Genomic DNA, 23,779 nt, shown 5'->3' on the forward strand with positions numbered 1-23,779 from the left:
TATCCTGCTTTAACGTCCACAGTACTGACATTTTTGTGCATTGTCTGTCTCTCCCACACTAAAATGAGTACTTCAGTAGACAAGGACTTTGCTTTATTTAATGCGATATCAGTACTTAGACTAGTGCCTGGCACATAAGAGGGAATTAATGAATTGGTGACTCAACCAACTGAGGATATTTAGGGGAAGAGGGACGAGTTTTGGATCAATTCTTTTCAAAGTGGTTTTTTGGGCATATTTAACCTCAGTAACAATATACTTGTATTTTAAGCTCCCTGTGTTATATTTTAAGGACATTCTAAGTCCAGTGGAATGATTTTGAACACCATTGCTTCTGTAGTGGTATTTGTTGACAGAAAAGGAAAACATCAGCTCCAATATTTTTAGACAATTTCTACAGACTTCAGTCACCAAAATAGTCTTCCAAAAATCCTCCTGATTTTGGAAGAGGCAGCAGAGCTGATGATGAAAAGTGACTTACATGGGTATCATATATTTTATAGTGTTTACTCTTGCTCTATACCAAATAAAAATGTTTTTGTGCATGTTTTGTTTTTGGGGTAGTGCATCTTTGCTTTTCTTGGGTTCCAAGTCAGTCTAGTAAAATAATTAATGTTGGTTGTTTTTTTTTTTCAGGGATTAGTTTGGTCATGTCACTTCTACTTCCTCATGTCCAGTGGATTGATCATTCTGCTGTGTCTGTTGAGGACAGCAGTGATGGGGATATTACCTGTTTTTTGCTCTTTAATTTGGAATATGTAATTTTTCTGTAAAAGATTTACTTTCGGTTTGTTCAGGCCATTAATACATTTGTTGCCCTTTCGTACTACACATGAATTGTTAAGGAATTGATATAGCCCTGGTTAGCAGTGGTCAGTTTGAGTTGGTCACCTTCATCTTAGCAATTCTAAGCTGACAGGCCAGAAATGCCTTTAATTTAGAAATTAGCTCATTCGTAACATGATACTCTTTGAGATATCAAAATTATTAGTACTAGTATGAATGTGAACTCATGTTCAGATTTCCCTAATTGTCACAAGTATCTTTTCACATTGGTTTGTTTGACCTAGGATCCAAAAAGGTCGAGGTGCCTGGCTGGCTCAGTTGGTAGAGCATGTGATTCTTGACCTTGGGGTTGTGAGTTTGAGCACCATATTGGGTGGAGAGATTACTTAAAAATAAAATCTTTTAGGAAAAAAAAAAGGTTCACACATTGGCTTGCTTGCCATATTCTTGTCTATAGTAGTTCCCTTTATCTGTGGGGGATACATTCCAAGACACCCCTCCCTCCACCCTGTAGATTCCTGAAACCATGGATAGTACTATCCAAGCCCTGTGATATATTGTGTTTTTTCCTGTAGGTGCTTACCTATCGTAAAGTTTCATTTATAAATTAGAGTAAGAATTAAACAACAGTAATAACAAAATCGAACAATTATAACAATATACCGTAATAAAAGTTTATACGAATGTGGTCTCTCCCAAAATCTTTTTTTTTTTTTTTTTTTTTTTTTTAAGTAAGCTTTATGCTCAGCATGGTGCTTTAACTCACAACTGCAAGCTCGAGTCGCATGATCTACCAACTGAGCCAGTCAGGCACCCCTCCTAAAGTCTTATTTTGCTGAACTTACCCTTGTGACAGTGTGAGCTGTTAAACTAAACTGCATACACGTTAAGATGAAGTAAGGTGAATGATGTAGGCATTTTGACCTAGTGTCAGGCTACTGTGTATTGACCTTCTGACGGTAGATCAGGAGGATCATCTGCTTCCAGACCACAGCTGGCCTTGGGTAACTGAAAGCTCTGAACTGGAAGCCTCAGATAAGGGAGGACTGCTGTGTTTTGTCTCTGCCCCACCCTTCTTTCCCATGCCATTTATTTCCTGAAGAAATTGGGTCATTTGTTCTGTAGGAATTCTAACATTCTGGGTGTGGCTGATTGCTTCCTAAGGTTGTTAGTTAATTTGGCAGTCTAATCCCTTTATGTCTTAAAAAGTGGAAGTTAGGTTTTGATTAAATTCAGGTTCGATTTGTGTTTTTTGCCTTTTAATTAATTAATTTGGGGGGGCAAGAATGCTTCATAGGTTATGCTTAGCACTTCAAAATGCGTCAGGAAGAGTTTGTTGTCAGAACTTGTCATTTTAGTGATATTACAATTGATTAGTAAGTTTAGGTGTTAATAACCTTTTTACCTTTATTTCAGAAAAGCTTGATTCTTTACTCTCAGACTACGATATCCTCTCTTTATCCAATATCCAGCAGCACTCAGTAAGAAAACGGGATCTACAAGCCTCAACACATTTAGAAACACTACTAACTTTTTCAGCCTTGAAAAGGTAATTCGAACTATTTATAGAAAAATATTGGGGGCAATGAGGGACTTAGTTTGGCAAAAGGAGAAAAATAAGGTGTTTACTGAGGTCTTAGGAAGTTACATTTTAAAAATTTGTAATTGATATAATTACAGTTGGTCATGATTCTTAATACTGCTTATTCTAAAATTCATAGTGATGGTTCTTAAAAACAAGCAAATGGGTATTAATGATGGTAATAATGTTTATGGGGTGGGTTCTAACAAAGGATTTTGATTGATTGAATGATTTATAATACCTTAAATTTTTTGTGCTACTTTAGAACCATCAGCTATGTAAAATATTTTTATTTTATATATGAAGATGCTAAAGTTTAGAGGTAAAGGATTTGTTCAGGACCCCACAGCCTGGTGGTAAGCTGGATGTAGAATTCAGTGCTGTGCATATATTGAATTCCCGTTAAGTTGTAGCATAAATTGATAGATGTGATCTATTTGGGCAGTAATTTTACTTTCTCTTATGTTTTGTGGATGTAAGTGATAGATAATTGCAGGCCTTTTTCCAAAATCTTTTTAGGGAGCTTTACTAATATCAAAACAAACACTGAGAGAATATAAATGGACTGAATCATTCTATATTCATAGGTTAGGTCTTCCCTATCAAATATTTAAAAAAATTTTTTAAATGTTTTTATTAATTTTGAGAGACAGAGCACGAGTGGGGGAGGGGCAGAGAGAGAGAGGGAGACACAGAATCTGAAGCAGGCTCCGGACTCTCAGCTGTCAGCACGGAGCCTGACGTGGGGCTCGAACTTACAAACTGTGAGATAATGACATGAGCTGAAGTTGGATGCTCAACCCCCCCCCCCCAACAAATATTTTTAAAAAGCAAAATAATACATATATTTGGTTTAAAAAGCCAACTATGGAGGGTATAAGAAGTTTTCACTTCCTCCTCAATCAAACTTCCAGATCCAGAGAGGTTTCCTGTATAAACCTCTAAAAGCTTTTAAGGCATATTTTTTGCATACAGATCTGTATACATGTAGGTGATATAGATAAATGTATCATTTTTAACAACAGCATAATATTCCTGTTGCATAGAATTGTAACTGTTTATTGGCTAGTAACCTACAGATAGATATGTCTAACCAAAGTGATTTTTTTTTTCCTATAGCAAATAATGTTGTAATAAATACCTTCGTGAAAATACCTTGTCTAGGTATTTTTATGGGATACATTCCTGAAAGGAGAATGGGTCAAGGAAATATATACTATAACTGTTTACTGATATTACCATATTTCTTCCCAGCCCAGTTTATTCTTCTAGCAGCAGTATATGAGTTTACCCATTTCCAGTAAGGTTTTATCAGCCTTTACTTTTTGTCCCTGTGAAAGAGGATGGTATTTCATAGTTGTTTTGATGGTCATTTTTTGTGAAATTGATCATCTTTTCACGTCTAAGTCATTTGTTTGTGTCTACCTTTTCATATCCTTTTACCATTTTTCTGTTGGATTCTTTTGGTTACTGAATCAGAGTCATGCTTAGCATATTTATCATTTATCATATGTGTAACTGATATTTCATGCAAATATATTTTACAATGTCATTTTGTTTTTCCTAGTTACTGCCATCATCCTTAGATTTTTTTTGAATAATTTCTTTCTCTTAAGAGTTCATGTCAAAATATTGCAATATTGGTGATAGGCTTCCAGACTTGTAGCAAATTTGAGCAGAGTGGTGATAATTATAGTTTATCAGTTGCTTATTTTGTGTCATTCACTTCGGTAGGCCCTTTGCGTCTATTATCTCTAATTCTTACCGTACTCCACAAAGGAATTTTTGTAATCTCTGGAAAAAAAAAAAAAATGAGACTCAGAGAGGTTGGGTAACTTGCCCAAGGTCATTCAGCCAGTAGTAGAAGATAAAGGATTTGATGATAAGCCTGTGTTATTTCTGCTGTGCTGATGGAGATTTTGGTGAAGGAGTGGATATAGTAGTGAGAGATAAGCAGGAGCAAAGGGAAAAACTGCAAAATAAGAACTCAAAATTTAGCTTTCTAAGGTTTTTTGTTTGTGTGTGTGCTTTTTTTTTTTTTAAGTTAGGTTTGAGGTACCTCATAGAAACTTTTCTGTGGAGGAAAATACTCCCGTAGCCTTCCATATTCTTTCCTGCTTCATAGATGCCATTGATTCATTAAGAAAATGTTCAACAGGGGCGCCTGGGTGGCGCAGTCGGTTAAGCGTCCGACTTCAGCCAGGTCACGATCTCGCGGTCCGTGAGTTCGAGCCCCGCGTCGGGCTCTGGGCTGATGGCTCAGAGCCTGGAGCCTGTTTCCGATTCTGTGTCTCCCTCTCTCTCTGCCCCTCCCCCGTTCATGCTCTGTCTCTCTCTGTCCCAAAAATAAATAAACGTTGAAAAAAAAAGAAAATGTTCAACAATATCTACCTATTATCATCTCTGTGTAAGGCAGCAGAGAAATTTGTAATTTATTTTACAGTTTCCATCTCAGATGTTTAAGTGGAAATGTATCTAACAATGAACGATAACTTTGGACCAGTTACATTAAAATAGTTGATTTCATTTTACCCTGGAAACCATTCAGTTAGTAGGTGGTATTATTTTCATTTGTAGATGAAGGTTCAGAGGTTCAGAGGTTAAGGCCAAGATCAAGCATGAAGCAAGTGGTGGAGACAGGATTTAACTAAACTAGGTTTGTCAGACTCCAAAGCCCACACCCCTTCTTTCTGTTACACTCTGTTGTTAAAAGAAAAAAAATTAGGGTATTTGAAATGATCTGTTTATATACAGCTGAACTTACCAATATGAAGTCACTCATTACTTGATGGTGATGGTAAATGATTAGATTTTCTGGATAGTAGTAAAAGGCAGAGTAATTTAAACCATGATCATAAAATTAAATGTGTGTGTGACTATTAGCAGTTGAAAAGCATGGAAGCACTGAGAAATTGTAAGAGGATTTAAAAAGTAATTTTATGAAGAAAAACTGTTTGAAATATGCCTAGAAGTTACATTTCCTCTGTTTCATAAATCAAAAAATACTATTATTCTAAAGTAATGAAAAAGTTAAAAATACTATTTTAATACTTTTTTTAAAATGTTTATTTATTTATTTATTGATTGACTGATTGATTGAGAGAGAGAGAGAGAGAGAGAGAGAGAGAGAGAGAGAGAGACAGAGAGACAGACAGGGTGAGAGCAGGGGAGAGCAGAGAGAGAGGGAGACACCTGAAGCAGGTCCCAGGCTCTGAGCTGTCAGCACAGAGCCTGATGTGGGGCTTGAACTCACGAGCCGTGAGATCATGACTTGAGGCAAAGTTGGAAGCTTAACTGACTGAGTCACCCAGGCGTGCCTGTTTTAATACTTTTTGATAATGTTACCCTTAAAAAGATTTAGGTATTTGTTCCTCTTTTTTTTTTTTAATTTTTTGTTTTATGTTCTTTATTTTATATTTGAGAGAGAAAGAGAGGGAGACACAGAATCTGAAGCAGGCTCCAGGCTCCAAGTTGTCCGCACAGAGCCAGACATGGGGCTCAAACCCACAAGCAGTGAGATCATGACCTGAGCCGAAGTCAGATGCTTAACCGACTGAGCCACCCAGGCACCCCTTGTTCCTCTTAAGAGTGAAATATCTCGAGTTACTTGAAGGGGGCTAGAACTGATAAAGAAATGGAAGTGACATTGGAACTTCCATATCCAGCTGAATGGACCATTGAAAATAGTTACAAGGTGCAAACTTCCAGTTATAAAATAAATAAGTCATGGGGATGTAAGGCACAGCATGGTGACTATAATTAATATTGTATATATGAAAGTTGCTAAGAGAGTGGGTCTTAGAAGAAGTTCTTATCAAAAGAAAACAAATTTGTAACTGTGTGGTGACAGATTTAATTAGTCATTGTATTATCTATACAGAAAAGGATAGGAAAATACTATTCAGGTGGATTAAAAAAAATTTTTAATGTTTATTCATTTTTGAGAGACAGAGACAGAGCATGAGCTGGGGAGGAGTAGAGGGAGAGGGAGACACAGAATCTGAAGTAGGCTCCAGGCTCTGAGCCGTCAGCACAGAGCCTGACATGGGGCTTGAACCCACGAACTGCGAGATCATGACCTGAGCTGAAGTCTCATGCTCAACCGACTGAGCCACCCAGGCGCCCCCATTAATTCAGGTGGATTGACACTAGTTTGTAGTTACTGTAAATCCTTAAAACTGAGAGAAACAAAACTGCTGAAGGAAGTCTCTAAGTACGTGATTTCACATAATTTTGGGAGGACAAAGCAAAATCTAAATTCCGACTGACCTATCCTGTCGGAGGTTTTTATAGCTTAGAGGTGAAGATTGGAATGTCAGAAAACAGTGGTACCATTTCTTGGGCCTTGTCTTTACAGAAGAGCAGATTTTTAATGTCGAAAACAAAGAGTGGGAGTCCAGTGATTTTTCTGGAAAGAACATTCAATAAAAGTAATATTGAGACCGCCAGAGGACTCTGAAACGAAATAAGTCATTTACAGGGGCGCCTGGGTGGCACAGTCGGTTAAGCGTCCGACTTCAGCCAGGTCACGATCTCGCCGTCCGGGAGTTCGAGCCCCGCGTCGGGCTCTGGGCTGATGGCTCAGAGCCTGGAGCCTGTTTCCGATTCTGTGTCTCCCTCTCTCTCTGCCCCTCCCCCGTTCATGCTCTGTCTCTCTCTGTCCCAAAAATAAATAAAAAAAAAAAGTTGGAAAAAAAATTAAAAAAAAAAAAGAAAAAGAAAAAAAGAAATAAGTCATTTACAATAGGATGCTTTTCCTTTCAGAGTCCTCGGCATAACTGACGGGGAAAAGTTCGTAGCTGTGAGTGTGTGGGAAGATATGTTTTAGGATAACAGGAGCAAATGTTTCAAGGGTTTCTGAAATAATGTCCTATTGTCTCTCCCTCTGGCCATTAAAAAAACCACAAGCAAACTAAAACTACTTTGTTATGCACAAAAAGTTAAAAAGATATGTTACCATGGAGACAGTCCCAGTCTAGCTTCTTTTTGGCAGTTCAGACTTACGCATACCCACAGGGAATTAACATTTCATGGTTTTAACCCCACACCTGACAAAATTTGTTCCTGTGGTTGAGATGAATCACATCTTTATCTTCGGTGTTCGTGGGCACACTGAGAGGGTAAAGAATAATTGAAAAATTCTTGCTCACCACACCCAGATTTTATGTCAGGACTGAAACTGGTAGAAAACAAAAGAATATTAAGCCAACTAAAGAACTGGTGTATGTATTTTAATGTTTGTGTTGGATACCTTGTATTTATTTTCCTGATAGTAATTGTGGATTAATTTTTTTCAAGATAGGTTCTCTTTAGAAGGAGAAAAAAAAAGCTTGAGTGCTTTTAAATATAGAAAGTAGCATTTATTAATTTTGCACAGCAGTAAGACCAGCTTGATTGCTAGAGGCAGGATGGCATGGGCTTTTGAAATAAACCAAGTTCAGTTTCCAGTTTCATCATTTACTAGCTGTGTAACCTTGAGTATGTTGATGAGCCTCCAACCCTCACTTTTTACTGTGTTAAGCGTAAAGAAAGCGTGTAGTGCTAAGCAGGTATTCAGTAAGTGGTGGCTAGTAATATCAGTCTCTGATAAATATTTCAGACAAGCAGGATTTTAACTTAAATTGTCTAGATGTGGGTTTCCTTATTAAAAAAATGTTTTTAGTGTTTATCTATTGTTGAGAGACAGAGCACAAACAGGGGAGGGGCAGGGAGAGAGAGACAGAATCCGAAGCAGGCTCCAGGCTCTGAGCTGCCAGCACAGAGCCCGACATGGGGCTGGGACCCATGAGCCATGTGATCGTGACCTGAGCTGAAGTTGGACACTTAACCGACTGAGCCACCCAGGTGCTCCATGTGTTTCCTTACTCTTCACAGTCTGCAGAAAAGATGAATGCATAAATTCTTCAAATCCTTTTTCCCCCGCAATTCTGGTTTTTTTTTTTTTTTCTTGGCCAAATTCTTTTTTTTTTTAATGCTTTTATTTTTTTAGAGAGAGAGAGAGAGACAGACAGACAGACAGAGGGCGAGCAGAGGAGGGGCAGAGAGAGAGGGAGACACAGAATCCAAAGCAGGCTCCAGGCTCTGAGTTGTTAGCACAGAGCCTGACACGGGGCTTGAACCCACAAACCATGGGTTTGTGACCTGAGCCGAAGTCGGATGCTTAACCGACTGAGCCACCCAGGTGCCCCCTGTTTGCCAAATTCTTACAGTTAAAGAAATTGGTCTGTTCGTCTTTATCGGGGATATAACACTAAGTACCTAGTAAAATAGTAGTTGTAACTTGCATAGTCGTTTATTAATGTCAACTCTCTTGTCAGCTTTTTAAAGAAACTTCAATTTCATGTTCTCGGAGTAAAATTCTGTGCAAAACTTTAATGTGCTTTGAGTAAAATATGGACGCAATCTTTCCTTAGGCATTTTAAATTATACCTGACGTCAAGTACTGAACGCTTTTCCCAGAATTTCAAAGTCGTGGTGGTAGATGGTAAAGACGAAAGCGAGTATGCCGTCAAGTGGCAGGACTTCTTTACTGGACACGTGGTCGGTTAGTACGGAGCTTGCTTGTTTGCCCTTGTGTCCTGGGTGTCGGGTGTCTGGATCTCGCTTGATTGCCTGTTCTTTTTTGGTGGGGGGAAGAGGGGATGTCAAAGAAGTGCCATTCTTTGTTTTATTTGAGGTATATAAGTTTGAAAGCGGGAGCATTCAGACAGGAATAAATGGGTATTATCCAGCACGTATACGGTCTGTTTAAATGATTAAAATGAATTTCCTCTCAAGTGATAAGAATCTAACCTCCTCCTGACTCTAGGAAAGGATTGTAGGCTTCCCTTATGAGATTTCAAACAGGGAAGCTAAAAGATAAAATAATTGGCTTTACGATCCTGTTAAGTACTTTTTTAAGACCTACATCAAACAAGCAATTGTGGTTTACTTCTGAGACTTCCTTTGCAGTAAAAAGAAATGGCATTAAAATCTGCAAATAGTGCAGTTCAAGCCCTGTATAATCCAGATCGTGCTTTTTGCCTCATCTTAGTTCTTTCTTAACCAAAAGTAGGTAAAGTTATTCCAGAAGAGCATCTACACCTTTGTTTTTTGTTTTGTCTGTAACACACTCTAGATAATTCTCATAGGAGGATTGAGGGAAGGAGGTTTTAAATGAGTTGAGGCTACTCTTTAGGAGTGTGAATACCTTGCTGCTCGCTGGGGCCTGTGTTTCTTTGGTGTAGATTTCTACAGTCCCTAGGCAGATTCCACTCTGATGAAGGGCTTGGTTGATTTGTATTGACACTGGTGCATAGTTTAGTTTTTGATATAAGTATTTCTTAATGATGGAATGTTTTTTTCTTTTAAGGTGAGCCTGACTCTAGAGTTCTAGCCCACATAGGAGATGATGATATTACAGTAAGAATCAACACAGATGGGGCAGAATATAATATAGAGGTAAATCTACATGTGAATTTTTTTTGGAGGGGAGCTGTTATAAAAAGCTGTTTCTCATTTGTTTTAAGAAGGCAAAGGTCTTTGGGGCACCTGGGTGGCTCGGTCTAAGTGTCTCTTGATTTCAGCTCGGGTTATCACCTCATAGTTCGTGAATTTGAGCCCTGCCTTGGGCTCTGTGCTGACAGTGCAGAACCTGCTTGGGATTCATTCATTCTCTCTCTCTCTCTCTCTCTCTCTCTCTCTCTCTCTCTCTCTGCCCCTCCCGTGCTTGTGTTCATGCTCTCTCCCTCTCAAAATAAAGTAATAAACTTTAAAAAAAAAAAAAAAAGACAAAGGTCTTTAATTATGCTTACTTTTCCCCTTGTATTTAAAGTTTTTACCAGTGAAGTAAATGATTATGATTTTTTATAGTAAAAAAGGTAATATTTTACATGTCTGAGAGGCTGTCATAAGATGCACCCTGTATTTCCTTTTTTTAAGTTTAACTTTTTTTAATGTTTATTTTTGAGAGAGAGCATGGGTGCACGTGCACATGGGGAAGGGGCAGAGAGAGAGAGAGAGAGAGAGAGAAAGAGAGAGAGGAGGATAAGGGATCTGAAATGGGCTGTGTGCTGACAGCAAAGAGCCCGATGTGGGGCTTGCACTCATGAACCGTGAAATCATGACCTGAGCCAAAGTTGGATATCTAACCAACTGAGCCACTCAGGTGCCCCCTTTTACTTATTTTTTAAGTTTATTTAGGAGTGCCTGGGGTGGCCCAGTTGGCTAAGCAATCCCACTCTTGATTTCTGCTCAGGTCATGATGTCATGGTCACGGGATCTAGCCTCACATCGGAGCCTGCTTGGAACTCTCTCTCTCCCTCACTCTCTGCCCTTCCCCCTCTCATGCGTGCTCTCTCTCTCTGTAAATAAATAAAATAAAAAATTTATTTTGAGAGAGAGAGAGAGAGAGAGAGAGAGAAAGCACGAATGGGGTGGCAGGGAGAGAATCCCAAACAGGCTCTGCACTGTCAGTACAGAGCCCAGTGCAGAGCTTGAACTCCTGAACCACCAGATCATGACCTGAGCCAAAATCAAGTCAGATGCTTAACTGACTAAGCCACTCAGTCGCCCCTGATTTTTATGTTCTTTATTGCATAATTCTTATCTGCAGTTACCTTGATATAAAAATTATTGTATTAAAATCTTAGACATAAGAGTAAACAGGAAAATGTATATATCTTATTTTTAACACATCACTATTAAACATTTTAAGCCATCACTAATTTTATCACCAAAGCTTGCTATAAATAAGGCTTATGTGAATAAGCCTAGGTTAAACTTTAATCATAAGATGATTGTTTTGGAGCACCTGGATGGCTTAGTTGGTTAATCATCTGACTCTTGGTTTTGGCTCAGGTTGTGATGTCATGGCTCTTGAGATCCGCATCGGGCTCTGTTCTGGCAGTGCAGAGCCTGCTTGGGATTCTCTCTCTCCACCTCTCTTTCTGTCCCTCTGCAACTTGCACGTGCACCTTTTCGTGCACACACACTCTCTCTGTTTCTCTCTATATAATAAACTTAAAAAAAAAAAATGATGTTTTTCCTCCCCCCTTTCTGCTTTGAAAACGTTCAGATTTACAAAAGGACTTTATAGATACCCTGTGACCTTTCATTAACTGATGGCATACTACCACGTGTGCTTTATTGTTCTTTTTTTTCCCCTCAAAGGGAAAATAAGTTTCAGACATCATGACACTTTACCCCTAAATGCTTCAGTGTACGTCTCCTAACATTAAACGTACTCTTCTACATAGCCACAATAAACACACCTGAGAAAATGAAAATAATTCTGTAGCATTATCTAACAACACATAGTCCAGATCTCTAGTCATCCTCAAAATCTCCTCCATAGATCTTCCCCCTCACAATTTAGGATCAGTTAAGGTTCTTGCCTCTTAATTAGTTGTTCATCAGTTGACTTTTTCTGGCCACTTGTTGATAATGGTGATAATAGGATTTGCTTCTATTAGTAGTAATAGTAAGTGCCTTTGTCTTGAAATCTTAATATATAACTAGATTCATTATGTTATCTTTAAGATAGATGTATCAGTACTTACATCATGAAAAAAATTATGTTCAGATAAGTTACTTTTCGAAGGCACATAGTAGGGGTACAGTTGAGGTCTGAACCCAGATATCTCTGATTGCAAAGCCTGCTATCTTTTTCTGTGTTAGACTGGCTGTATTAGGAAACTCTTAATATGAATTTAGAGATGTTTGATCCAGAAGAAAACATTTGTCTCTTTTCCTGTTTGTAGGCCAAATGACGGTCCCTACAACCAAGGAGTTGGTTAGGTAACTTCTTGAGGTTTCTGCTAGCCCTGTGGTTCACCATCTCTTTCTTTTTTTTTAAATTTTATTTTAGAGAGAGGGAGCGTGAGCAGGGGAGAGGGGCAGAGGGAGAGAGAGAGAGAGCTCAGCGAGGAGCCTGACATGGGGCTTGATTCTGCAACCCTGGGATCATGACCTGAGCTGATCAAGTCAGACACTCAACCGACTGAGCCACCCAGGAGCCCCATTGTCTTGTTTCGTAAATCTACTCCATACATGGATTATGAAAGAAGACACACACACACACACACACACACACACACACACACACACACACACTTGACTGTTGAACAACATGGATTTCAACTGCGCAAGTCCACTTACATGCAGGTCTTCTTCAATAAATATATTAGAAAATTGTTTGGAGATTTGCAGTAGTTTGAAAACACAGATGAACCATGTGGCCTGGAAATGAAAGAATTAAGGGAAAGTTAGGTATTGTAAGAATATAGTATACAATACATGTAATGTACAACATATGTGAATCAGCTGTTTATGCTGTTGGTAAGGCTTCTGGTCAAGAGTAGGCTGTTAGTATTTGTTTTGGGGGCATCAAAAGGTACGTGTGGTGGATTTTCAACTGCATGGGGGCATCAGCACTCCTAACCCCTCATTGTTCTAGAGTCAACTATATTTAACAGCTTTATTGAGATAAAATTCACATTCTGTACAGTTCACACATTTAAAGTGTGTACTTCGTTGGCTTTTAGTGTATCCTAGAGCTATGCAGTCATCACCACCCAACGATTTTAGAACATTTTCATCATCCCCGGAAGAAACACTGTACTCTTTAGCAGCCCGCCACCCTTTGCCCCCAACTTCCCTAGACCTAGGAAACACTAATCCACGATTTCTGTAGATTTGCTTGGTCATTCATGTAAATGGAATCACAATATGTGGTCTGTTGTGTTTGGCTTTTTTCACTTGGGATGTTTTTTATTTTTTTTTTAATTTTTTTTATTTTTTAAAAATTTATTTGAGAGAGCACGAGTTGGGGGAGGGACAGAGAGAGAGAGAGTCAGTCAGTCCCAAGCAGGGTCCGCACTGTCAGCACAGAGCCCCATGCGGGCTTGAACCACGAACTGTGAGATGATGGCTGGAGCCGAAGTCAGACACTTAATTCACTGAGCCACCCAGGCACCTCTCGCTTAGAATGTTTTCAGGGTTCACCCATGTTGTGGTTCGTGTCAGTACTTCATTTCTTCTTATTGCCAAATAATAGTATATTTCATGGATGTGTCACATTGTGCTTATTCATTCATCAGTTGGGCATTTGGGTTGTTTTCACTTGTTTGGCTGTTGTGAATAATGCTGTCGTGGACATTTGTGAACAAAAGTTTTTGTGTGAGTATATATTTTCTCTTGGGTTTGTAGTGGGAGTGGAATTTCTGGGTCAGATGGTATCTCTATTTTTAACCTTTTGAGGAACTGCTGAGCTGTCTTCCCTAGTGGCTGCACTTCACATTCTACCATTTTACATTCCATAGTACGTGAGGCTTCTGACTTCTCCACGTCCTCACCAGTACTTGTTATTACCTGTCTTTGATTCCAGCTATCCTAGTGGATGTGAAGTCATGTCCTTGTGGTGTAGATTTTCATTTCCGTAAGTTATGTGTATTATATAAATGTGTGTACGTGTGCACGTGTGTATATAAAATATCGTTTTGGTACTTTTCCTCACAAGCTGCCTAGTTTTGATGAGACCAGCATCCGTACAGGAACTTTGTTCTTGCCTTGGGTAACTTTTCAAGTATGTTAGCTCTGATTTACTGTGACCTTGTGATAGGAGAAGTGAAGATTTTTTAGAAACTGCTTTCTTTTGAAAGCGATAATAGGTTTTAGGTAACATTGCTGTGAGTTTTCAGTCTTGCCTTCTGTGGGCAAAACCTTCATGGCACAAAGATACCAAGGAAGCTGGAATAGAATACCATAGTCAGTCTCCCTCCTTGCTAGAGGCCGTCCGTCACCCAGAGTAGGGTTGGTATGCAGCAGGCGCTACACAAATGGTTTTGAATGATTGGAAAAGGTTATGTGTTTTCTCTTCTGGAGCTTCTAAAAGGTTTCATAACTTGTACAAAATAATGCTTTTTTCATATATACATAAAATCAAAGAGTGAATAATCCATGTATTTATTTACCAGCAGAGAAACTCTGAGAAAAATTGAGGTGATTTATTTTTGATAAAATGACTAATCGGTTTACTTAACCTGGAAATGAACGTCATCTAGAAACAAAGAATGTTGTTAAGAATTTAGTGGTGAGGAATTCTTATATTTTGCATCTCAATTTATGTTTTCTATTTTAGCCACTTTGGAGACTAATTAATGATACTACAGACAAAAGAATGTTAGTTTATAAATCTGAAGATATCAAGAATATTTCACGTCTGCAGTCTCCAAAAGTGTGTGGTTATATAAAGGCGGATAATGAAGAGTTGCTTCCAAAAGGGCTAGTAGACAGAGAGCCACCTGACGGTAAGACTTAACAAATAGTTTTTCTTTTTTTTTTCAACGTTTATTTATTTATTTTTTTTTTTGGGACAGAGAGAGACAGAGCATGAACGGGGGAGGGGCAGAGAGAGAGGGAGACACAGAATCGGAAACAGGCTCCAGGCTCCGAGCCATCAGCCCAGAGCCTGACGCGGGGCTTGAACTCATGGAGTGCGAGATCCTGACCTGGCTGAAGTTGGACGCTCAACCGACTGCGCCACCCAGGCGCCCCAACAGATAGTTTTTCAAATGAGAAGCAAGCATGATGTCTGTCTTCAGTAGGGGTGATTATTAATTGGGGGGAAAATATTATCAAGTTATTATAGTATTTGACTTGAAAATAGAGTTCTACTCAGAAATTTAATTCTTTTGCCTATAATGTAAGAATTGAAAACACTAGAAAATAATGGAACAATAAAGATTGGAAAAAGACTGCAGAAAAGGGAAATTGAATAATCTGAGGGGATTTTTTTTTTTGTAAATATTAAAGAAGGATTGATCACATATAATGTTTAAGTGGGTGTGGTGAGGAAGGAAAGTTTTTTTATTTGGAGAATTTAAAAATGAGAAAATAGTACCATTGAGAACAATCTTGAGATAAGTTTATAAGAAATTAGTTGGTACCAAGAGAGGTCTGTACTTTTCAGAAAGAAGGCTATCAGCCTTGGGACAGATCACTTCAGAGTCATTTTAAAACAAAACCATCTTGGAGAAATACTCTACTGTCCTCATTTTTTGAAAACTTAGAAAATTTATTACTAACATTTTAGTATATAAATACATAAATTCTCAATTTTGTATTTGATAAGGAAAATGATCTATTACCATAAATGTTTTTAATGTCTGATTATCTTTATAGTTTTATTATTACTTTGGTTAATTTGTAGACTTCTAGAAGAAAATGACAGTTTCGTAGCCCAGAAGTAAATTAGTTGCTTATTTTACTTGAAGTACTTTTAAAGTATCCTCATTTTAGAAATTAAGGAGGCACTTTCCTTGGTTTTGAATTCCACGTTAAAAAAAAATTTTTTTTAATGTTTATTTTTGATAGAGAGGGAGCGTGCACGTGCACACTCATGCATGAGCAGGGGAGGAGCACAGAGCGGGGGTGGGGAGACACAGATATGAAGCAGGCTCCAGGTTCCGAGCTGTCAGTACAGAGCCCGATGCGGGGCTCGAACTCACAGACCATGAGATCATGACCTGAGCTGAAGTCGGCAGTTAACCAACCAACTGAGCCACCCAGGCGTCCCTGAATTCTACGATTTTAAAACCTTATATGACTTTTCATTTTTCTGTCTTCCTCCAAATTGTTTTTTTGTTTAAAATATCTTTAAAGATACTAAGCACAAATAATGTTTGTTTCAAAAGCATGCTAGATTTAAAGCGTTACTATAAAAAAACTCCTTGTTTTGATGAATTTTGATTTAATAGTGCATACAAATTCATATTAGAGCTTGTTCATCGGGTGAAGAGAAGAGCTGACCCTAATCCCATGAAGAACACGTGTAAATTGTTGGTGGTAGCAGATCATCGCTTTTACAAATACATGGGCAGAGGGGAAGAGAGCACAACTACAAATTACTTGGTGAGTATCTGATACTGGATCAGGTCACTGGACACAAAGATCCAGTTAGGTAGGCGAATTCCATTCAAGAGAAGACTGCTGTGATGTGAAATGTGATGAAACAAGACTTGTTTCAGAGGCCCTGTCATTTCCTAAAATATTTGGGAGCTCTCTGAAGTTCTTAACATTACTCTGTAAAGATTCTAGTTTCAAATATTTGAAACCCCATTTTACCTTTGAACTATTTTCTGCACATGAGAATTTTTATGCATATTAATTAGGTTTAGGAAGAGTTCATAACATAGGCTTCCCTTCTGTTCAAGTGAACTTTCTGAAAATATCACTGCTATAATGGCCGTGATCCTGTTGGTGACTCATGTATGGATGTATGCTCCAGAGTGGAAAAAAAAGTATTTGTATGAACCTCTGTGTGTTCTTCGCCTCTGTGTTTATTTCAGCACAGATGGTCTGCTTGTTTTATGTTGTATAAAATAGCTAATTGTTGGAATATAAATACGTGGAATAGATGGGATTTACAGGGTCATAACTGTAAAGATTCAAAGGAAAGATTACAGAAGTACTGACATGGGTTTTTAAGCCTTTACTGTTATAATTTGAAAAGCCAAGGGAATCCTATTTCATTGACATTTTTTGTTGATATGATCTCATTCGTCATGATAACTGGGCACTGACAAAATGTTGTTGTTGAGGGAATAAAAGAGAATACAGCTATTCATGATCCAAGAGCCTAGGCCTTTCTCATTGCCTTTCTCATTGCCTTGCTTGTTCCGTTCTCTGTGTTTCATTTGTACCCTCCCTCACCCTTCTTTCCCTTCCCTTCCCTTCCAATGTCAAGTGAAAGAATTTATTATGAGGGTAGTAGGAGTAGTGTGTGAAGTCACTGTAATTCTTGTTCCGAATTAAGAGATTCTTTCTTGAAAAAGCTCCTTTCTCAATACGGGTTTTGTATTAAAAGATCTTAATTTCCTTTTTTTGTTCGTTATACCACAATGTGACTATAATGAGAGGTCTAGTCTTAGAAATTGTATTTTTTAGTTTTACACTTACTATAAGCAAAGAACAGTTTCTTAGATCTGTAATGTGCTTCACAGTTACTGGAACAAACCTCATCTGGCCAGTTTTTGAACACTAGGATAGTCTCCTTGAAGAAAAGATGGGTAATGAGCATTTTGTTCTTACGTAGTTTGAATCATCCTTGACCCTCCTCCCCCAGTATTCTTTGTTTGCCTCCCTTCCCAAAGCAGAGAACAGAAGAAAGGAGGAACGTGGAGCCTCACTCCTCTGTCCATCTCTTTACCTGGTCCTTGGTGCTGGTTTGCCCAGGGAGGGTCAGGGATAGATTGAGCAGTATCTGTCCCTGGTCCTCACCTCTTTTCTTTTCTTTTCTTTTCTTTTCTTTTCTTTTCTTTTCTTTTCTTTTCTTTTCTTTTCCCTTCCCTTCCCTTCCCTTCCCTCCCCTCCCCTCCCCTCCCCTCCCCTCCCCTCCCCTCCCCTCCCCTCCCCTCCCCTCCCCTCCCCTCCCCTCCCCTCCTTTTTCTTCCTTCCTTTTTTTCTTTCTTTCTTTCTTTTTGAAATTTTAAATTTTATTTAAATCCAAGTTAATATACAGTGTAGTATTGGTTTCAGGAGTAGAATTCAGTGATTCATCACTTACATACAACACCCAGTGCTCATCCCAGCAAGTTGCCCTCCTTAATGTCCATCACCCATCTAGCCCATCCCCCAACCCAACAACACGCCTTCAGCAACCCCCAGTTTGTTTTCTATATTTCAGAATCTCTTATGGTTTGCCTCCCTGTTTTTATCTTATTTTTCCTTCCCTTCCCCTATGTTCATCTGTTTTGTGTCTTAAAATCCACGAGTGAAATCATATATTAATCTTTCTCTGACTTATGTTGCAAATGATAAGATTTCATTCTTTTTGATCAAGTAATATTCCATTATATGTATATATGAGGTGTGTGTGTGTGTATATATATATATATATACACACACACACACACATACACATACATACATATATCATATATTCTTTATCTGTTTGTCAGTTGATGAACATTTGGGCTCTTTCCATAACTTGGCTATTTGGGTTCCTCCTTTCCGAGAAAGACATTTGAGGTTCTTGCTAAAAACTAGAGTGAAGAGACTACTTCTTAGAAGGGAATATTTTAGGTACGTTGATTGACTTTGAACTTTCAGTATTACGGTTGAATGGAATGGCAGTTTTTAAAAAAAGTCTGTTACTTGATATTTTGGTTCCATATGCAATTGATAACCTAAAATTTGAGATTAACTGTACCATTTCTTTTTTTTTTTAATGTTTTTTTAAATTTATTTTTGAAAGAGACAGAGCATGAGCAGGGGAGGGGCAGAGAGAGACAGAAACACAATCTGTGTGATTCAAACTCATGGTCGCAAGATCATGACCTGAGCCAAAGTCGGCTGCTGAAGGGACTGAGCCACCCAGACACCCCTAACTGTACCACTTCTTGGTTCTGGTAACAGTATGTTTGTGGCTAGGAATCATTGTTAGTGTTGTCAGTGATGAAGAATAACTTCTTTTTTTTTTTTTCCTAAGTTTATTCTTGAGAGGGAGAGAGGTCACACACGAGCGCGAGAGGGACAGAGAGAGAGAGAAAGAGAGAGAGAGTCCTCAGCAGACTACACAGTGTCAGTGTAGAGTCCGACACGGGGCTTAAACTTGTGAACTGTGAGATCATGACCTGAGCCCAAATCAAGAGTTGGACACTCAACTGACTGTGCCACCCACACCCCCCAAGAATAACATCTTAATGCTTGTTTTATAATTGGTGGAAACTTCTACAGTGACATTTTCTCTAAACTGGCATTTGTAATCCCAACAAAATTTATATTACATTGCAAAGCGTAGTAAACATATGCATGTCTTTCTTTTATAAACACAGATAGAGCTTATTGACAGAGTTGATGACATCTATCGGAACACTTCATGGGACAACGCGGGTTTTAAAGGTTACGGAATACAGATCGAGCAGGTACTTACCAACAGATGTGGCTTTTATTACTCAGCTGAGTGATGCCATCTAAGTATTTGTCACTTGTATTCAGAGTTAGAAGCTTATCTCAGATTCTGATCTTAAATATTTTCAAATGCTAGTGATTTTTATCTAATAAATTATGCAGCGTTTTGAAATAATTATTTATAGATTGTGAACTTTTTTGTTCTTAGGCTTGTTGTAGGCAGAATGCTTTTTTACATTGCTGTGATTTCTTCTTTCTCAGGATTTATTGTTTTTATCCTCTTCATTGTTTTACTTTTTTTTGATGATGCTTTGCATCTTTAGTCAGAATGCCGATACATACTGTTGAATCCTTAGAAAATGTATTCAAAAATACTGTGTACATTTGTAAGGCATTTATGCCTGTAGAACCAGTGGGTCTCTTTTCCCCAGAATCTTCTGATTTTTTATAGTCTGTCAATGGAGTATGCCCAGCAATGATGTCTCAATGTCATCTTATCTTGCAGTAAAAATTGTTTTAAATTGGTAAGACTGATTAAAAAGATTTCTGAAATCAGCTATTGCTTTCGACAGACATTTTAATGTGTAAATTATCTTTATTTTTTCCAAGCTGTTTGTATTAAATTAACTATATTCTTATAGGTTCTATAGCCTAGAATTTAGAACTTTAAAAAAAAAAAAAACTTTAGAAATCATGCATCATACTATACTTTATAAATGTTAAACGTTTGTAGTACTTATATAAAACTAAGAGAATTATTTTTCCCTTTTCCATTCTCTTTTACTGTTTTGCATTTTCTTTTAAGTTATTATCTGAATAGGTAATGTATACACATGGTACAAAAGCCAGTGAAAAGTAAGTCTCTTCAGCCTCTGCCCACTGTCAAACCAGCCCCTTCCCAGAGCCATCCATGTCACGAGTTTCATAAGTATCGTTCTAGAAGTACTTTGTGCATGTATGGCATGTGTATGTGTATGTGTGTATTTGACACATGGTGGTCTGCTCTCCTCTTGCACCTTGCTTTTTCATTTTGCGAATATGTTGGCAATTATTCTGTTATGGTACATATAAAGGTGCCTCACTTGTTTAAAACAGCTGCATTGTGTTCAAGTTTTAGGGAACCAAGAAATAAAACTCCTTTTTTGCCTTAAGAACTTGGAACCACTTGGAAAAATAGGTGCAGTATAGGAGATAAAAATCTCAGCTTTATGATAACGATGACACTTGGGTTGGAGGATGTGGTTTTTAGCTGGGCAGTTGCACTGGGCTTCCCTCTATTTCATCCCAGAATTGATCTTGACCACCTACCACCAAAGCCGCAGAGGCAGAGCCCTCCCCTGTGAGCTTACTGCTTGGTGGCAGACCAGACACACTCTGTCCAGGCAGGCAGATTCGGAAGAGAGGCCAGAAACGGCTGAGCTGAGCATGGCTTAGTTCTTTTTCCTAAACAAACTCACCAGTTGATAACGTTTCATTTCTTTTGGAGATAACCCTTTGTTCCCTTTTTTATTAAAGCAGGATTAACATGAATTTTTACTGTATGTGCAAGGAAAAGCCCCTGTCCTTTATAATCTTTTATTCCTCTGCAATGATAGACATGTAATTGTTCTGTGAGTCTGAATCATTGATTATATTGGAATAAATATTTTAGGCTCATAGAACCCAAGTTCTCATTTTATCAGACCAAATATAGAGGAAGTAAGCATATTTTTTTACATATAATTTATTGTCAAATTGGTTTCCATACAATACCCAGTGTTCATCCCAACAGGTGCCCTCCTCAATGCCAAGGAAGTAAGAGTTTAGAAGCACATTTATAAATTGATAAATCATTCACTGACCTACATATTTTCCATACCATATGCTTCTCAGTTTGTTTTTAAACATTGAATATTAGAGCTGAAGAATCTTATGGAACTTGGGTTTAAAACACTGTTTCTAGAGTGGTAGGTGATCTTATTTTGAATAGCTAAAACAGTGCAGTATTATTTCAGAGTCTTCTGACTTTTTTCTGAAGTGTTCTAAGTGTATCGTCTCTTTAAGTATAGATTCGCATTCTCAAGTCTCCACAAGATGTGAAACCTGGTGAAAGGCACTATAACATGGCAAAAAGTTATCCAAATGAAGAAAAGGATGCTTGGGATGTGAAGATGTTGCTAGAGGTAGGTGGTGGAATCCTTAGTGGGACCCTGTGAGCATCCTTTACGGTTCCTAATACACGAGGTGTGTCTGCATTAATGAAGGGGCGCATCAACAAAGGTTATTGAAAATCAGGAGCAGCTTCCCCCCGCCCAATCCAGCAGTGACCTCACCCCTGCAGCTGGGCAGACAGCACAATGGGCCAAAAAGTTGTAAAAATGAAAAATGCTTGAGAGTGGTGCTTCTTAAACTTAGTATCTTTGAGAACCTAGTGAAGTATTGGGACTTTAGAAAGTAGATGGATACCCAATATGTACATTTTTTGCACACCGTTTTGTGCAGGTTTCTTTGAAACTCATCAGTAGATCTCCTAGGCCAGGACATGTCAAACAGTATGACAGTGTATTAGTAGAAATATAACTTGGAGATCTGAAAGTTTTCTACAGGATTTAAAAATCTTTGTATCTTGGGGCACCTGGGTGGCTCTGTCAGTTAAGCGGCCAACTTTGGCTCAAGTCACGATCTCACGGCTCCTGGGTTTGAGCCCCACATCAGGCTCTGTGCTGACAGGTCAGAGCCTAGAGCCTGCTTTGGATTCTGTGTCTCTCTCTCTCTCTGCCCCTCCTCTGCTTGCTCTGTCTCTCTCACTCAAAAAAATAAACACTGGAAAAAAATAAAAATCTTTGTGTCTTTATTCTGGTGATAAATCTAAAGGTAGCCTAATCATTTTCTGCCATTTGGATTCTTGACAGGGTATGATTGATCCTTTTTGCCACATGATTTCAGTGTCTTGGGTTTGTATATGCTATTGCTTTGTGGTAAAATGACCTTCTATGACGTGATAGTGATCTTTAATATGTTAGTAAGTGTATTGGTGTCCAATGGTTGCTCTCACAAATTACTGCAAATTCAGCAGCTTCTAACAATGCTTATTTATCTAATAGTTTCCATGGGTTAGGCCATGCATAGCATGGCTCATCAGTCTCACAAGGCAAAAATTAAGTTTTCAAAGCTTGAATTAAAGGATATTCCCAACTCTTCATCCAAGTTGAGATCGATGGAGTGCTTCATCGTATAGTACCCTACATGCCTTATCTGCTGTGTTTCACTGCCATCCCAGAGGTTGAGACGGCACTGTTTCCCCCCCCCCCTCGCCTTTTTTTTAATGTTTGTTTATTTTTGAGAGAAAGAGAAGTATGAGCGGTGGAGGGGCAGGAAGAGAGGGAGACACAGAATCCGAAGCAGGCTCCAGCTCCAAGCTGCTAGCACAGAGCCCGATGCGGGGCTTGAACCCATGAGCCGTGAGATAGTGACCTGAGCTGAAGTGGGACACCCAACTGACTGGGCCACCCGGGCGCCCCTAGCACCGTTGACTTCTAAAGAGGCTCACCAAGTGAGTTAGTGTGTTAGGTCTGCTAGTAACAAAGCACCACAGACCAGGGGGCTTAACAGAATTTTATTTCTCATAGTTCTGGAGGCTGAAAAACCAAAGCAAACTTAAAAAAAAAGAAAGAAAAACCTGCAGAACCTGGGCACCTGGCTGGCTCAGTCAGAAGAGTATGCGACTCTTAATCTTGGGGTTGTTTGAGCCACATGTTGGGTGTAGAGATTACCAAAAATAAATAGGGGGAAAAACCCTATAAAACCAATAGAATCCTTGAAATACTTTAGAGGGATCCGTTTTGGTATGAGGTTCTACATCCCCTGAAGGGAATATTCAAGCACTGAGACTGACAGAAGTGGAATGTCTTCAGGGCCAGGCTGCATGTCTGCACACTAGCCCTCTTAGTTTTGAGCTGTTCTAAGAAGCTGCCAAGCTCTTCCCTATCATACCCTCCTCCCTGACTAGACAGCACTCCGTTCCTTAACGTGTGCAGGTGGGTGAGAAGTGTAGGTAATTGTACTCAGTTTTGTGGGCTGAAGCAGAAGTGCAGTCAGTCGTATGTTATCGTTCCCCAGTGTCTGGCTGAAACGTCTTTTAGTCTGATGTCATTGTTAATCTAATTAAGAATGCTTTTTTTTCTTAAAGCAATTTAGCTTTGATATAGCTGAGGAAGCATCTAAAGTCTGCCTCGCACATCTTTTCACCTATCAAGATTTTGATATGGGAACTCTTGGATTAGCTTACGTTGGTTCTCCCAGAGCAAACAGCCACGGAGGTGTTTGTCCAAAGGGTAAGTTTCCATTTGTTGTGTGGCTGTGTGAGAATGGCAGACTGAGTAGATTGTATTGTAGTTCTGTGTTAAATGAGCAATCTGTCTCTGTTTCCTTTGTCCTCTAGCTTACTATAGTCCAATTGGAAAGAAGAATATCTATTTGAATAGTGGTTTGACCAGCACAAAAAATTATGGTAAAACCATCCTTACAAAGGTATGTTCTCTT

At 38.7% G+C, this 23,779-nt stretch overlaps 1 protein-coding gene and 1 long non-coding RNA gene across 4 annotated transcripts in view; one reads left to right on the plus strand and one right to left on the minus strand.

Moving 5' to 3' along the window:
- The window catches only part of ADAM17 (ADAM metallopeptidase domain 17), a 53,248-nt gene that overhangs the window by 8,234 nt on the left and 21,235 nt on the right, over window positions 1-23,779 (plus strand). Inside the window, exons 2-10 of one of the 3 annotated variants that reach the window (XM_003984509.5) lie at window positions 2,203-2,335; window positions 8,782-8,912; window positions 9,720-9,808; window positions 14,487-14,655; window positions 16,125-16,258; window positions 19,183-19,272; window positions 21,307-21,420; window positions 23,427-23,571; window positions 23,679-23,767. In XM_003984509.5, the coding sequence (XP_003984558.1) occupies window positions 2,203-2,335; window positions 8,782-8,912; window positions 9,720-9,808; window positions 14,487-14,655; window positions 16,125-16,258; window positions 19,183-19,272; window positions 21,307-21,420; window positions 23,427-23,571; window positions 23,679-23,767 (1,094 nt within the window). Of the gene's footprint in view, window positions 1-2,202; window positions 2,336-8,781; window positions 8,913-9,719; window positions 9,809-14,486; window positions 14,656-16,104; window positions 16,259-19,182; window positions 19,273-21,301; window positions 21,421-23,426; window positions 23,572-23,678; window positions 23,768-23,779 lie in introns of those variants that run through there. The other 2 variants (XM_045054988.1, XM_045054989.1) reach the window with 2 other exon arrangements.
- LOC123384632 lies at window positions 8,715-12,618 on the minus strand. The gene is made up of 2 exons (XR_006596020.1): window positions 12,506-12,618; window positions 8,715-8,985 (listed from the first exon to the last, which is right to left on the minus strand). It is a non-coding gene; the product is annotated as an uncharacterized LOC123384632 (long non-coding RNA).

The sequence above is a fragment of the Felis catus genome, chromosome A3 (genome assembly GCF_018350175.1).
Source record: "Felis catus isolate Fca126 chromosome A3, F.catus_Fca126_mat1.0, whole genome shotgun sequence".
Lineage (NCBI taxonomy): Eukaryota > Metazoa > Chordata > Mammalia > Carnivora > Felidae > Felis > Felis catus.